General features: G+C 36.2%; 2 protein-coding genes across 3 annotated transcripts; both read left to right on the top strand.

Annotated features, from left to right (window-relative positions):
* Positions 1–288: 288 nt before the first annotated feature.
* MED19 (Mediator of RNA polymerase II transcription subunit 19) lies at positions 289–9,359 on the top strand. The gene is made up of 3 exons (XM_051217366.1): positions 289–475; positions 2,361–2,730; positions 6,982–9,359. Exons 2-3 carry the CDS (start codon positions 2,392–2,394, stop codon positions 8,191–8,193), a joined length of 1,551 nt encoding a protein of 516 aa, XP_051064754.1. The 5' UTR covers positions 289–475; positions 2,361–2,391; the 3' UTR covers positions 8,194–9,359.
* Positions 9,360–13,641: 4,282 nt separating this feature from the next.
* Positions 13,642–14,081, top strand: MS3_00011113 (uncharacterized protein; the record flags this gene model as incomplete). 2 transcript variants are annotated; one of them, XM_051219520.1, is made up of 3 exons in its annotated part: positions 13,642–13,719; positions 13,755–13,796; positions 13,854–14,081. In XM_051219520.1, coding segments are annotated over 3 exons (348 nt in total), but the record flags the coding sequence as incomplete, so codon positions are not given. The 2 variants fall into 2 exon arrangements, with proteins under 2 accessions (XP_051064755.1, XP_051064756.1); XM_051219521.1 differs by lacking the exon at positions 13,755–13,796.
* Between the last annotated feature and the right edge of the window lie 1,296 nt (positions 14,082–15,377).

Here is a 15,377-nt window from a genome sequence, read left to right on the forward strand (position 1 = left end):
GGAGTCGTTTAAGAGAGAACTCCACATATTTCTAAGTGCCAAGGACAGGATCTCACTATAATTTGCTAAAATTATCTTCACCTTTATCGTTATAGATAACTATATTCCCACCTGACAATTTTGATGATCCACTGATACTAAATACAAAAGTCTGAAGATAACAAGCTTTTCGTATTCCACCCAGAACCACTTCAATCATTTGATGACACGGAAACATCCGGTGGTGACTTGTAACTCATGTTGAATTCGGAAATCTTTGACAGCATCAACAACCAAGGTCACATAAGGCGGGAAGAGACTTGGCGATCGAAATTTGTTGAAAAGCGTATTGCGGAGTGGTGGGTTTTGACGCTGTTTTGTGCCTATGAGTACCATAACATAACCCCATATGACAGTAAAATTGGTTTTAAGTATATCTGAAAGTTAACAATGTTTTCAGTTTTCAGAGTCAAGTTCCAAGTGGTTATTACAACATGTATGTATTCCAGTAAATAATTCACTGAGCTTAACATATAGAACGTTGATCAAAATATTTTATAACACACTGGGTTTACAAAGCGGAAAACGGGGTTCTGTGATATTTGGTTTTATCAAAACAATGACTTACTCGAGCAGCCGAGAAGGGAAATGATGCGAAGAAGTGTTAATATTGTGGGAAATTCTACTTTATCTCGAAGACTATTTGAATTCTAGGGAAATGTTTCGGTGAAGGATGGTTCGTAACCCTCATCTAGCCGCAGTATGTGGGTGCACATCCTCAAGTTCTCTTTATCTTCGCTCAAAGGTCGTACATGAATTATAGTCTTATCGACACTTACCTACTCCATAATGTCTATTTTCCCCCACGATTTGCACCGAATCGTCTACCTTTCCTCAAAATTAACACTAAACTTTGAAATGTTTCGCAGTATTAACGAGTATAATGGTTAATTTGTAACAAAACTTTGTGTACTGATATACCGTATACTTCGGAAGTTCGCTTTTAATTCCTTATGGCAAACAAATTATATACGTGCTCGACTATGCTCAACGCTTGTCCACTCATATGTGAAAACCCCTGGGTAGCCACATCGGGCACTTTTGCAAGATCACGCTGGCGTTGAACTAAAGAAATTGTGACATTAATGCACATTTTTGACAATATGAACTAGAATGTAGTCTTACTTCGTATAGCGTTAAAAATCTGTACTTCACGATGCTCCGTTTTGTAACAGTAGGCATCAATGTGAAGTTCATTACTAATTCTGGTTTGATCAGGTACCATGTTTTAATTTATTTATTTAATAAGATAAACAATGGTGAAGGGAGGCACCAAATAAATATGCTCCACACTTCGTCATTCTATTTGTGTGAGTGCTGGAATACTGCCTGAGTACCCAGATCCAAGTACATGGTTTTCTTGGAGAGCTATTTCTCGAGCCTTTAACATAGAGGTCTAATTCACAAGACAGTGGAGCAATGTTAGGAGATGTAGTCTCAAGGAAACCAGTGACCAACAATAGGTTCATACGCCATTTGCTGTCTTATGATTCTGGAGCCCATGTGCACCATTGGTTTGGAATTAGGGTTTTCCAACTCCCCTAGGTGGCCCCTCTGTGACCACCGACCTGGTTTCCGCACTGGACATTCGCTTTTCGTCCTCTCAATTTAGTAAACAATGCCTCTGTCACGAGAAGACAGTGAGTAGGACTTCCCTGATAGTGGCTGTATAGGCGTGACCATGTGAGGGCACTTCGAGAGGAAGAGAGCTCTCTTCACCCTAGGCCGTATCAGGGCATTTGAAGGCTAATGAATCAGAAGTTATGCATGTATCCAACCACTTCAATGGACGTGACTTTAAGAAACAATGTGGATCCGTGCGGCGGTTCGTTCACTTTAAAATGTTTGTTTACTATAATACTCCGTAACTTATATCCTGCGATACATATGTATAGCTCCAAGTTTTTATTAATAGTAAGTTAAAATCACTAATATGGGCACCAAATTTGACCTACAATCCTAACTTCTTAGGTCAGACAAACCTACCTACCTCAGTAATATCTTAGTCTAATACCTTTTCATAGCGCAAAAACATAGTTTACTAGGTTCTCACACATGTAATGAATTTGAGTCAAAGTAGTCAATTCATGAGCGTCTTGTCGTCGCACAAAAAGTTGTATGCCGCCTTATCAACTCTGATTTTGATGTAAAAAGGTTCATGCATATACATGTATTGTTTTTTGTGAGCACTTTAATTTGTGGTAAGTATGCAACGACTGTTTACCAATAGCCCATACTTTACTTTGCATCCCACTTTTTGAAGTTTGAGTCGGTAAGGGTGTAGATTACCGAACATAACTGTAACCTTTTTTGTTTTTCAGCTCTTTGTAGATTCTACTCAGTCTAAGTGCCATGAATCCCTCTCCTGCTTTTTCTGCAGCCAACGGCACTGGGTCTAACTTGCAGGCTGGAAATACAGCCTCAGCTACTTGGATCAACAAACTGAAAATCGTGGGGAGAGGACAAAACTGGGCAGTTGCACCATGCGAACCGTTTTACCTAATGGGTACGGAACCTCCAGCCCCAGATGCCGCTCTCACAGGTGCTAAGAACTTAATCGAACATTATGGTTTGGAGAACGCTTATCAAAAATTTTGTGGTAAACGCCTTAGAGAAGAGTTAAATGCTTTCTTACCTCATTTATCTGGAAATATTGACGTCCCAGCCTCAGTTGACGAAAGTGGGTTGATGGTAAGTTTTGATCAATTTAGTTTTGAAAGATTAAATATAATATTGTAAAGGTCATATTAAACTAGTCAGTTTGACTAGCTCTTAAAATACGACACATAACAATACAACACACAAATATAATTTTCAAGTTATTCAGAATGTTGTAAATCAATATTCGCCTAACCATTCTGACAAGAAAATAGATGAATCATTTGTCAGAAGTATCTTCCTAAGCCTAAGATGAAACAGGCCGAAGTAACACCGAAAATCGAGTGCAAAAGTCTGGCCTTGTAAGTAAAACTTGCCACCAAATAGTGTATTTAGTATTCAGTGTCTCCTAATCTCCATTTAGTAGGTTATTTTGTTTCATTTTAAGACAATTGATCGACTGCCCTTTTCAACTCGAATTTTACTGCAAATATTTATTTGGTTGATCTCGACTTCCAATTTGCGATTGCTAAAGTCCCATACAAGTTTTTGAACTTAGTCGAAAATCAATCTTTGCATTTCCCCTGATATCTGCTGACAATCCATCGTGGTATTCAACCTTTGAGGGTGTTTATCAGGATCCTACTTAATTTACTTTTTTCATAGGTTTCATAGAGATTACGTTATATTCATCAGACGTTTTTAGTACTAACCTTCAAAATTCACTCGTTAATATAGAGTACGCAAATGATGCATCCCTTTTTGGTGAGGACTATGACTAGCTGCAGTCCTGTAAATGTATTGAGTAATAATACAACCATATTTGGGATACGTTTGTCTCCCTGTGAACAAATTGTTGTTTTAGGACTATTTTGTGTCAACTTAACTAATCAGACTAAGCAAGTATTGTGGATCGCGGGGTGGCTACTATTCTACCGACTGACCAACTTCAGATATCCCAGTACGACCCCAATACTGTTCCCAATCTCCAATATATCAGAACACGAACCGTAGATGAAAAGTGTTTATGGGGTCAGGAAAGGAATAAGAATTTACAGACAAATGCATATTTATACAGTTAGGACTACCGTGAATATTGACCAACAGGAAAGTGACACCATTTCACGTTCAAGGATAGCATTAGACTTAACAGGATAATTTCTGTAGTATTTTTCTGAATATCCCAAAAGCAAAGTAGTCAGGGATGTTGACTGCTGCACTTGCCTTGGAAGTCTCACCAAACCTAATTGCTTAGTGTCTAACGATGCATATCCCAACTCGCTTAACGTTTTGCATAGGCGTGATGCCCGTCCCTACTAAAGCCCAGGTAAGCAATGCAGTACTCTGGTGACCTACCTTGTGATTGTGTAATGTAATCTTTAACAGAGGGAAACATTCGTAGGTTACTAGTATTTAATGATAGCTGTCTTCGAAGAATTGCTCATAATTGGCGGAATAATCGATCAAACAATATCAACATTAAGGGACTTAGCTGACACGGATTTATTCTTTCCAAACCTTTCCCTAGATCTCAAGCTTCAGTATTCCTACATACAGACTTTCCTATTTCTTTCCGAAACGCATTCTCAACATAATTTAGTAGTTTAAATTAATTGGGCTGATGTATTTTGGGAACTTGCGCTGATGCAGATTTATGTCAGATGTTATGTTAGTTATAACTGACTGTTGAGTACGCAATTCAAAAATGATGTATTCCTGTAGTATTGAGGGATAGCTTTAGTCCCTTGATTCATAACCTAAACATTCCCAAACATACCTCTAAATTTCAACATTATGCTAATCATAATTAACAAATTTAACAGGATGATGTCGATGTTTAGTTTACACAGAGTAAAATAGAACTATGTATCAACAATTAATCCTCAAATATTCAGCTAATAAATGTTGTTCTTTTTTCCGGTTTAGCTAAAGATATCAGGAGATTGTCTTCACTGAAACATTAATCAGATATTGATTAATCTGTATTCATGCTAGATACTAAAACAATATTTGAAGTTAAACTTCAATATATAGTCGATCTAGGTCGTTGAAAAATACCGAGAAGTAAAATACCTTTCTTGTATATCTATTTAACCACCAGTTTATTGGATTTTAAGTTAGAGTAATTTAATATTCTTATATGAAAGAGTAAAATTATAAATAAGCGGCTGTACAAAGTTGTTCCATACCACTTGTGTAGGTTATGCAACAGTTGAAATTATGGGAAGAAGATTAAATTGTAACATTTAATTACCTCATATTGTTGCATTCCATATCTTCGACTCAGCAGTTCAATTGATATTATTTTAATTTGATGTAACTCATTCACCATGTATGTAAGTTTTCATATATACTCAGTTTTAAGTCACAATTTGTGTAAAAGTTAATAATACCACTACTTGTTCGATCAAATGAAAATAAGTCTTTAAATGCCCTGGTACGGTCTAGAGTGAGGAGAGTTTTCTCTTCCTCTCGAAGTGCCCTCACATGGTCACGCCTATACAGCCACTATCAGGGAAGTCCTACTCACTGTCTTCTCGTGACAGAGGCATTGTTTACTAAATTGAGAGGACGAAAAGCGAATGTCCAGTGCGGAAACCAGGTCGGTGGTCACAGAGGGGCCACCTAGGGGAGTTGGAAAACCCTAATTCCAAACCAATGGTGCACATGGGCTCCAGAATCCTAAGACAGCAAATGGCGTATGAACCTATTGTTGGTCACTGGTTTCCTTGAGACTACATCTCCTAACATTGCTCCACTGTCTTGTGAATTAGACCTCTATGTTAAAGGCTCGAGAAATAGCTCTCCAAGAAAACCATGTACTTGGATCTGGGTACTCAGGCAGTATTCCAGCACTCACACAAATAGAATGACGAAGTGTGGAGCATATTTATTTGGTGCCTCCTTGTACCAATGTTTATTTAAATAAACAAATGAAAATAGGTTAATTGAGTTTAAACATGCCAGTTATTGTTTAGAAGGTAAGTACTTTAATCACTAAGTCACTGTTTCGCTATTCAAGAAATGGTAGATTTCCATTATATGTACATAATAAATCTGTATATTATTTTCCTTTAATAAATACATATAGTCATGTAGACCATTTTGTGTTTAATTGAAATCATGGATCCTTCAATGTTAGACCATCTTTGAAAACCTGGGAGCACTGGACGGCTATCTCATCTTATTATTGTACTCCTCATTGGTGTTCATTCACGAGCCCGCACACGGGATTCGAACCCAAGATCTTCGGTCTCATGCGCAAACGCTTGACCTCTAGACCACTGAGCTCGCATCCGACGGTGTTGATGTCTGACTTTAACAAATCCACGATTTTGCTCGACCATCTTCCATTGTCTTCAGTGGGTCGTCCAGTACTTCCAGGTTTTCAATGCTAATCTAACATTGATCAGTTCGTGATCTCAATCGAGAAATTATTCATCTGTAAATGCTTTTATTTTCTCACATAAATAAAATTCATATTTATTGTACAAACCAGTGACCATCTGATTTCGGTAGTTTAATAGATAACACATTGGACGCCTGAAACGAAGTGTACAAACTGAATTCGAGTCTTAGTATAATGAACATAAACACTAGGACATAGTTATGCACAACTGATTAGTGCCAAGTAAGATGGAAACGCTCCTACTGAATTACATTTCTAGCCATTATCAAACTTTACTAATATTTATTTGCATTTGTAACTTTAATGTGTACTTTAATGTGGAGGTTTGCGAAGGATTAATTATAAAGATTAAATTGTCTGGTAGTGTTTCAGTTTTACACTGACTTCTTTCACTTAGGTTGTTAAAGGCACATACCATATTTTTAAGACAAATTTGGATATTTAAAATAAAACTGAAATCATTTGTCCATTCAATCACTAATTCTACTAGCTTTTAAGGCTTATTTCAAAAGACAGTGTTTTAGTTCAACAAATTGAATGGACTGGCGAGGGATTTGTTAAGGTTTCAGTCACTATGGCCACGTTTTTACGCGTTTACTAATACACACTCACTAAGCAAATTGGACTGAGTTCCTTTGTTAGTTAAATTAATTTATTCTTGCTGTATAGGCAAATCCTACTTCGGTTTGGGCACCCGGGTAGTATCATAGCCCTCACACAAATCAAATGAGATTTGTGTGGCACATATGTATCTGGTGTCTCCTTGTACCAATATCTATGTGTTCGGATAAATAAATAAATAAGTATAGGCAAATAGTCATGTTAATTTTTACCATTAGAAACTTCAGACGTTGTATACTAGTGTGTGTATTTATGATTTATGATTTCGATTAACTATATACATAGTAATACTTATCATTTGCATCGCGTTTTAGAGTTTAATTGAAAGACCTCCGATTCGAGGCAAGGAGTTAAGGCCTTTTGCACCCAGTCAGTTGGACCATGCCTTTCGGTTACATCCTGGACCTTTACCTCAAGAGTATGCCTCCCTTTTTGCAGCAGCTCCATCCAAGCATATTCATCGTAGTGTACAAGATCAGCAGCAACTTTCAGGAAGTAATGGTACAGGTACTCGTGTGCCGGCCACAGCTGTGCCTGGTCTCTCTAGTTCAGGATCTTTTCATCGTAGACGCCGTCGACACGAAGTTCATCGAGGAGCACTTGCTTCTGGAAGTGATAGCAGTTCGTCTATAGGGGTGCCAGGCGTTGGAGGCGGAAATGTTAGTGCCAGTCCAGCATCATTTTTCACTGGACCACCGACAGCCTATCCTCAGTTAGGAACGGTACATACAACGACATCGTTATCCTCAAAACCTATGCTTTCACAGTCTCATACACTTTCTTCATCCTTAAGTATAACAACTTCTTCACCGTCTACTAATGTAACCATGCCAAATCAATCATCTACTGCTTCAGATAACAATCCTGTTACTCAAATGGTAAACCATAGTAAGTTAGTAGATCATCCACCTGGTCTTATTCCTGTGTCAGCTCCTCATTCTCATCTATTAGGATCTTCTATTTCAACATCGTCGACATCTTCAGAGCCTCCACCTCCTCCATTATTAGCTCCCATACATCATTCAAATCAAAAATTGCCACATTCAATTCAAAATACATCATCCACTTTAAATCCTTTATACAATAGTAATACAAGTGATGCTAGTTTAACACCAAGTAAATCTGTTCCACCTGCTCCACCGGTACTTCATTCTATTCATCCACCAAGTATAAATCCTATCAATTCATCTGTTCCTTCACAACCCCCTTCTTCTCATCAGTTTTATCACCATCATCATCGTCATCAGCAACAACAACAACAACAACAACAGTTGTCATCACATCTACACCATCATCAACATCCACTGTCATCAATGCATCATCATCATCCTATTACATCGTCTCACTCTTATCCATCTTCATTAAGTCAAAATTCTTCTCGATCAATGTCACCAATACCAATGGAGACTAATTCATCATCACCACAATCACCAGACATCTATAAAATACGTCGTTTAGATATGACTGATGAAGAACGTCGTAAAAAGAAACGACGTGAAAAGAAACGTAGAAAAGACAAGGAATAATGCATTGTCGCTGTTTCTATTGTTATATTATTATTAGTAACTTGGTTAATATTTTCAAAATGTCATTTTTTTCTTATTTCTGTATTAAGTAGCTTTTTTTAAAAAATTTCAAATCAGTTTGAACTAGAACATGTGACTCAATAATCTCGAACTACTGTGTCTTTGTGTTCACCTATAGGTATAACTACCAGATTTTCTATATAGTTGATAATGTTGCAAAGTAAAATGTAACTATAGTACTTCATTATTGTGCACATTTCTTGTAATATAATTTGATCATTCTGTAAGTAATAACATTTGTATATAAAGGGGTATTTTGTTTTGAATTGTTTATTGTTATGTTTATTTGAAGGTGTATATGTAAGTTGGGATAAAGTTAGGTGTAGTCAAACGAAGAAGTATCATTATTTCACGAAGTTATTAACTGTTGAATTAAGCCGTGTTTGTAAATAGATTCATATTACCTGGTTGATGTTCATGTAATTGTTGTTGTAAAAAAAAGTTGAATATGTTGGATGATATAATTCAGAGTCGGTCTCTTTGAAACAGATCTACTCATTCTTTGTCTTAAAATACTTACGTATTTTTTATTCCTCAAACTCATTCTTTCTTCTCTATTCGTATAGTTTATGCTCCATGTTTTCTATCAGCACCGATGCTGTTTTCGTTTCTGATACTCTGGTTGTGTTAATATTGTTTGACAACTGAAGCCGTTTTTTACATTGTTAAAGTTTGCAACTATTCTAGGGGAACTCGTTTGACTAATAAATAATCATTCTTATCTTTTCTTTATTATCGTGTATTAAACGTTCATTACAGATCAATCTGTTGTTTGAGTCGTAGAAGTGCTTATATTATCATACATCGTGGTATAGGGAAACTTCGGTATGTCAGTGAGATTAAGCACATCTTGATGATACATACCGAGATTGACAAAAAATTTCCACAAATATTCATAGGCGAGTGTTCTCATCAAGAAAAATTAACCGACGATGATAAGTCTGATTCTTAATCGGCTTCATTGTAACACCTAGTAACTGATCCTCAAGTACTTATAAGTAAGAATTCGTCTATCCTTTTTTTTCTGTATTTGAAATTGAATGTCTATATCAACTATTTAAAAAACATTGAAAGAATCAATTAGGCACAAGTTGCATCGTAAGCAGATCATTTGAAATAAGTTCAGTTATCTATCCTATTAAATGATAACGGTTTGTGTAATTTAACATTCACTTTACTCACCTATACTATTCTATCTTTAATTAGAAATTCTCATTTCATTAAAACACATGTGTATATAAAGGAAGATTATTCTTTCCAACAAATTCTCCTCAGTTTCTACAATTATAGATCTAAATCAATATTCCTCAAAAGTGAGAAAATTAAAAGGGGATAAGATAAATGTCAGCGAATTTGCAGTGTAATCGTTTTCCGTTGTTCAGTATGCTTGCAGAATAAAATATCCTCAATTTTTTTTTCCATTTATTTCGTAGTTGCGTGTTGTATGTAAAATCATAATTTCCACTAAAGATTTCACTCCAAAATAGGGATTTGTGAAGATTGTGGTAATTTTAATAGTTGGATTCATGAGTCGATCTAAGTTAGACCACTACTGAAAACCTGGAAGTACTGGACGGCCGTTTCGTCCCAGCGTGGGACCCCTCAGCAGTGTGTATCCACATCATTCGAAGCCAAGTCCCGTCGCGCGTGCAAACGCTTGACCTCTAGACCACGGAGATGACATACAATGTTATTAATGTCTAACTTCAATCGATCCATCATATTGCGCAGCCCTTCATTCATTGTCTGAGGTGAATAACTGTCTCCACCTCATGCGCATTTCACTTCACTGGTCACGGCTTCTCAGTAGGACTCCAGGAAATCCATCTTGAAGCTATTGACTAGGGAGTACATGATTATCATGAATTCAACTATTAAGATTTCATTTCAAACTTTCACTAGCCAAGTTACGATGTACTACAATGACTTGTTTACAAAAGACATATATAGGTAGCCCTAAGTAAATAAAATGAAATCTTCACTGTGAATCACTCTTTCGTACGCAATATTCACTAATTAAATGAACGGAAAAACTCTTCAAAATGTTATATATTGCAATTTTATTGAACACGCAATTGTCAATGTTGAATTGACTAGTTTGATGCAATGTTAATATAAATAAGTTTGTACGTGGAATGAAATCGTCAGATTACTTGTTAAGGGTAAATTATAATAACATAAGATGAAAGAAATAATGGTGCAATTACGCATCAAATGTTTAGTTACATATTACACAATGTACAAAGTGATATGAATTCCGTATGGAATAGTAAGCCAGGATGAGTACTTATTAAATATTTGGCTTGTTTACAAGATGAGTGTCAGTAATAACAATATCCACATTCTGATTCCTAGGAGATCCTTACAGACAGAAAGAAAGTGTAGCAATGGTTCCACTCATTTCTCAGATTGTAGCAAGTTTATTCATGCATCCTTTAGAAATTAATGCGGTTGCAAAATGTGTTAATCCATCTGAAGTTTGGCTACAGTATGTAGACGGCATTTTTATCATTATTAAACGAAATGGCTTAGAATAAATATTTTAAAATGTGAGGAATATATTGGAGAGCATCAAGCTAACCGCGGGGACATAGTACCCATGGATCAAAAACTAGCGTTCCTCAATTGTTTGATTGAAAGAAGACGTAACAAAACGTTAAAAATCATTACATTCTGAGATAGACTTAGATAATGGTTCAGCACATACTTGTTGTACAAAGGTCACAGTAGTGAAAAATTTAACTAACAGGATTAGTAATCTCATCATAGGGAAGGAAGGCTAACGGACTGAATTGAATGTAATATTGTCTACACTTGGTACAGGCTATTACCGTAAAGATTTTTTAAAGAAGATTGTTTGATATGAGTGGAACACTAAATTATAGTGTATGCATGACCAGTAGAACTAACGGGATTAATAATCTCATTACAGAGTGAATGCCGCGAAAATGGAAGAACACCGTTGTCACCTCACACCCTAATAAAACTTCGGAAGAAATTGAAAGGATTCTAAATAAATGTAAGTCTACTTTCATTTCAGTGATAGCATAAGATCAGGTTTCCAAAGGAAGAACAGTGTTGTCTACAAGGTCAATTGTCATGATTGTATTTCAGCTTATGTGAGAAACATCTAAACAGTTGAATGTGGAGTTGAAGAAATACAACTAGTGTTTGAGATATGTCCCCAAATCCCCGATCGGTCTCACGAAACTGGAGAATAGGTAGGCGATAGCGTTACGTGCGTTAGAAACAGGATAGAAGAGCAACTTTGAGAGGACTAAGATACTTCAGAAATAGATTGGCATGGGTCAAGAAAAATTAACAGCAGAGGCGCTGTTTATATACGTTAAAAAAACCGACTGAACAAATAAGATGGTATTCAATTAGCTACCCCTTGGGAAATGATCATTAACAAGTAGTTTGACCTTACCTACATCCACCTTGTTTACATTAAACGCAGCGTTGTTCCGACACAAATCAATTCGAGTATTTTAACGACGTATTTGGTGATGCTCATTTCACACACACATAGTTTTTAAAACATTTGTAGGTTACTAACGCAGATGATCTGTATCGAACGATTAAGGGACTGCTCGAGTTAGACGGGAATGGTATGAACAACCAGCTAATGTCGAAGCCACACCTCACTATTAATACCTGATGTGGAAACCCACTTCTCCCGTCGTATACAAGTACTATGTCTGATTTGATGATCATAAAACACTAACGATGTTATTACAGAAATATATTGATAAAAGTAGAAACAAAGAACAGAGTGCGATCACTGCTGCATGGGCCAGTCCTTGGTGTGCAATTAACTGATGTGAGTTGGTTGTTCTTGAACTTGATGAACTGTTAGATATTCATTCAGTGATCAGACTGCCGAACTATTTGTCTAGGGCCCTATACATTTTCAGTTTGCACTCTTATTTTTACTTTGAATAAACAAATTAAAACCGAATATTACTCAGTAACAACAAGCTATATGACTTGACACATATTCATTTATTTTCACTTTGTGTACCTTTCACATGATTCACATCAAACTGACTCATCCTATTTACTAAAGTTTCTTTCTGAATATGATTAGATAAGCATTTAGTATAGATCTGATTTAATTGTTAAACATTATATATTCTTTGACAGTCTTGATTTTGATTATTAAACTGAAGAATTTCAGACAAGTTCGCAAAACAAAACGTTGAGATTATTTCAAATATAATACTACACAAACAATATCTGAATGAGATTAATTTATGGAAAGACTAATATGTATATAAGTTATATTAGAACATATATTAATTCAAATAAATACTGGCCCATCGGGTCTAAAGTTGGCTAAGTTAAGAGAAGAGGCTGAACATATTTAGTTGATATGCAAAGCTTCGATTCCTAACCTACATTTATGTTCTGTAATTTATAGTATGGTGACGTATATTCAGCGATTTTTGTAACAACAAAATAACCGCATTTTTACTCTAATTTGTCACACCTTATATGTAACCATATTTTTATTCAATATCTGTTGTTTTTCTGTATCACTTGTCAAAAACGATGATAATTGTTCCAATGATTAATATACGAATTTACTACCATGTTGGTTAAAATAAAAGCGCTATTTACGCCGTTTGTTCTTCTGCTTTGTTGGCCACAGTTTTGATCGAAGACCATAATGGTGTTATAACATCCTTTTAGGCCTTCCGACACTACGTTGGACTTTTGGCACGGATACCATTGGACTCTGTCTTTCTCATTACGCCGTTGGTGCAATCACTTGCAGAGGAATCTTCGTCAATCAAGTGAACTCAATTTGTGGTTGTTATCTCACGAGGCAGCTTACAAGTAACATTCATTCCACAATAACTGTTATTATCTGTTTGTTTAATATACCATTTGTATCCTAACTGTATTTTGTTACCCTTGGTTTTATTAACAGACAGACACCTAGGATTTTTACTGTTAACTCTCTTGGTATATTATTATTAACCTGGTGTATCGACATATCTTGTATAAGCTCCTTTTGCTGGGAACCACAATAGAAAAATTTGTTCATTCATAACATAAGGAATTGTTAGGATAAGATAAATACGAGGTTATGTTCTGATTTTCTTATCATATTTATTTAATATAACATTCTTCCATAAACGGGATTGAGCTGTACTGTTCGGGTTGTCACGTGAAAGTTTGGATGGTGTCCGGTTCTCCTGAAAACCAATGTCAGATCACCATAGTGTGCTGTTTGTATGAACTAATGATTCCTTTGTATTTTGTTACAGGAGAACTGAAGACACTTGACAGATTAAAACCTTTTTATTGTATATCAATAATTTACTGTGTTTTTGGATGTATTTGTTTTACTTAGCTTTTGAACCTGTTTGTTTATATCATTATTTCGGACATTTCGGTTTCCCTTTGGCGTTGGTTTGCTATTTGGTAGTTTTGCTCCGGGAACCTACAAAATTGAAGGTTTGTTTTGTAATTGTTACAATTATTGTTGTTAGAACGACGTTTGGTTGACTATTTGTGAATTGCGAATAAATTTGGTATGTGAATTGGAGTTTTGTTTCTGTTGTTAATTTGGGTTCGTGATTTGCAAGTAGATCGATAGTCCGTACTTCAATAACTGGAACGAGCAAAACTTGGACGTAACACAAAGTTCTTCAATTATTGGTTCTGTGTTCATTCTTTGGATTAGTCTGGACAGTAATTTGGGTCCAAATTCTGGTTCTACTGAACGAAGGCGTACTATGGAAAGTCGAAGCAAAAGACAGAGGGAAAACGACGAATTGGACGGTAAAAATTTCCAGAGTTGTTTGTGGTATGTATGACGTTAATGATGATAAGTGTGATGATGTTAGTCTTAATAGTATGTCCTCTAGCCAGCTAAGTACTTCTAGATTAAAGTTAGATAAAGCATTACTGAGGAAAAGGAATTTAGAAAACAGGCTTGAATTAGAAATGCAGCTTAAGATGTTACATGTTCAAGAAGACGTTGATATTGTTAAGTTAGAATATAAGGTTATAGAGTATAACCGGCTTTCCGTATATAAAGGTGATATGAATGCAAAGAGGGAAAGGTGTTTGGATCGTAATACTGATTGTAATAATCGTTCCAAGCAGACATTCTACATTTCGAAAGGTGGATGGGTTGATGAGTTGGGTGGTACAGACGCGTATCGTAATGGATATTCTGTGAAAGATAGAAGAGCTCTAGAAATAGTTAGTAGTTCGTTTAAACTGGAAGGTGGCCATTTCCAGGTTGGTCTACCGTGGAAGTATGATAGGCCAAGTCTACCGAATAATTTGGAACTAGCTGAACGCAGACTAGAGTGTTTAAGGAAGAGGTTTATGAAAGATAATAGTCAATATGAAGCTGTGATAAATAAACATTTAAGTAAGGGCTACATCATTGAAGCTAGTAAGGAGGGGTTTGACCGTGATGCTGTTTGTTGTTATATTCCTCGTCATCCCGTTATCAACCCTAAAAAGCCTGGAAAACTGAGAATTGTTTTTGATTGTGCAGCTGTCCATCAAGGTTGTTCTCTTAATGAACAGCTTTTGAGAGGACCAAATATTGTAAATAGTTTAATTGGTGTACTTCTACGGTTCAGACTAGGTAACGTAGCATTAGCCGCTGACATCAAAGAGATGTTTCTTGAAGTAAAGATCCCGAGACGGAAGCCTAAGGAATATTGTTTAACAGTTCATCCGTTTGGAGCCGTGTCCTCCCCCTTTTGTGCTAATTTCGTTCTTAAAAAGACGGTAGATACATTCGGTAAGGAATTTAATAAAGATGTCCAGAAAGTCGTAGATAAGAGTTTCTATGTCGACGACTATTTAGCTTCCATTGATAATGTGCAGGATGCAATTGAGGTAGCAAAAACCCTTGGTTTACTCCTCAGAAAAGATGGGTTCAGACTTACCAAGTGGATAAGTAACTGTTTACAAGTTCTCGAATCAATTCATCCAGAAGAGAGCAAAAGCCGTAAGAGAGATTGACTTTGAAAGACTTCCCACGGAACGCACATCGGGATTATTTTGGAATACTATGGTTGATCCGTTTGAATTTAAAGTTCACATAACTAAACGCCCCCTCACTAGGCGAGGTATATTGTCGAGTGTAG

This window comes from Schistosoma haematobium, chromosome 5 (assembly GCF_000699445.3).
Source record: "Schistosoma haematobium chromosome 5, whole genome shotgun sequence".
Classification (NCBI taxonomy): domain Eukaryota; kingdom Metazoa; phylum Platyhelminthes; class Trematoda; order Strigeidida; family Schistosomatidae; genus Schistosoma; species Schistosoma haematobium.

Coding starts and splice junctions, on each gene's coding strand:
- MED19 (XM_051217366.1), top strand. CDS start 2,392: ATGAATCCCTCTCCTGCTTTTTCTGCAGCCAACGGCACTGGGTCTAAC. Junction 2,731..6,981: donor TTGACGAAAGTGGGTTGATG/GTAAGTTTTGAT, acceptor ATCGCGTTTTAG/AGTTTAATTGAAAGACCTCC.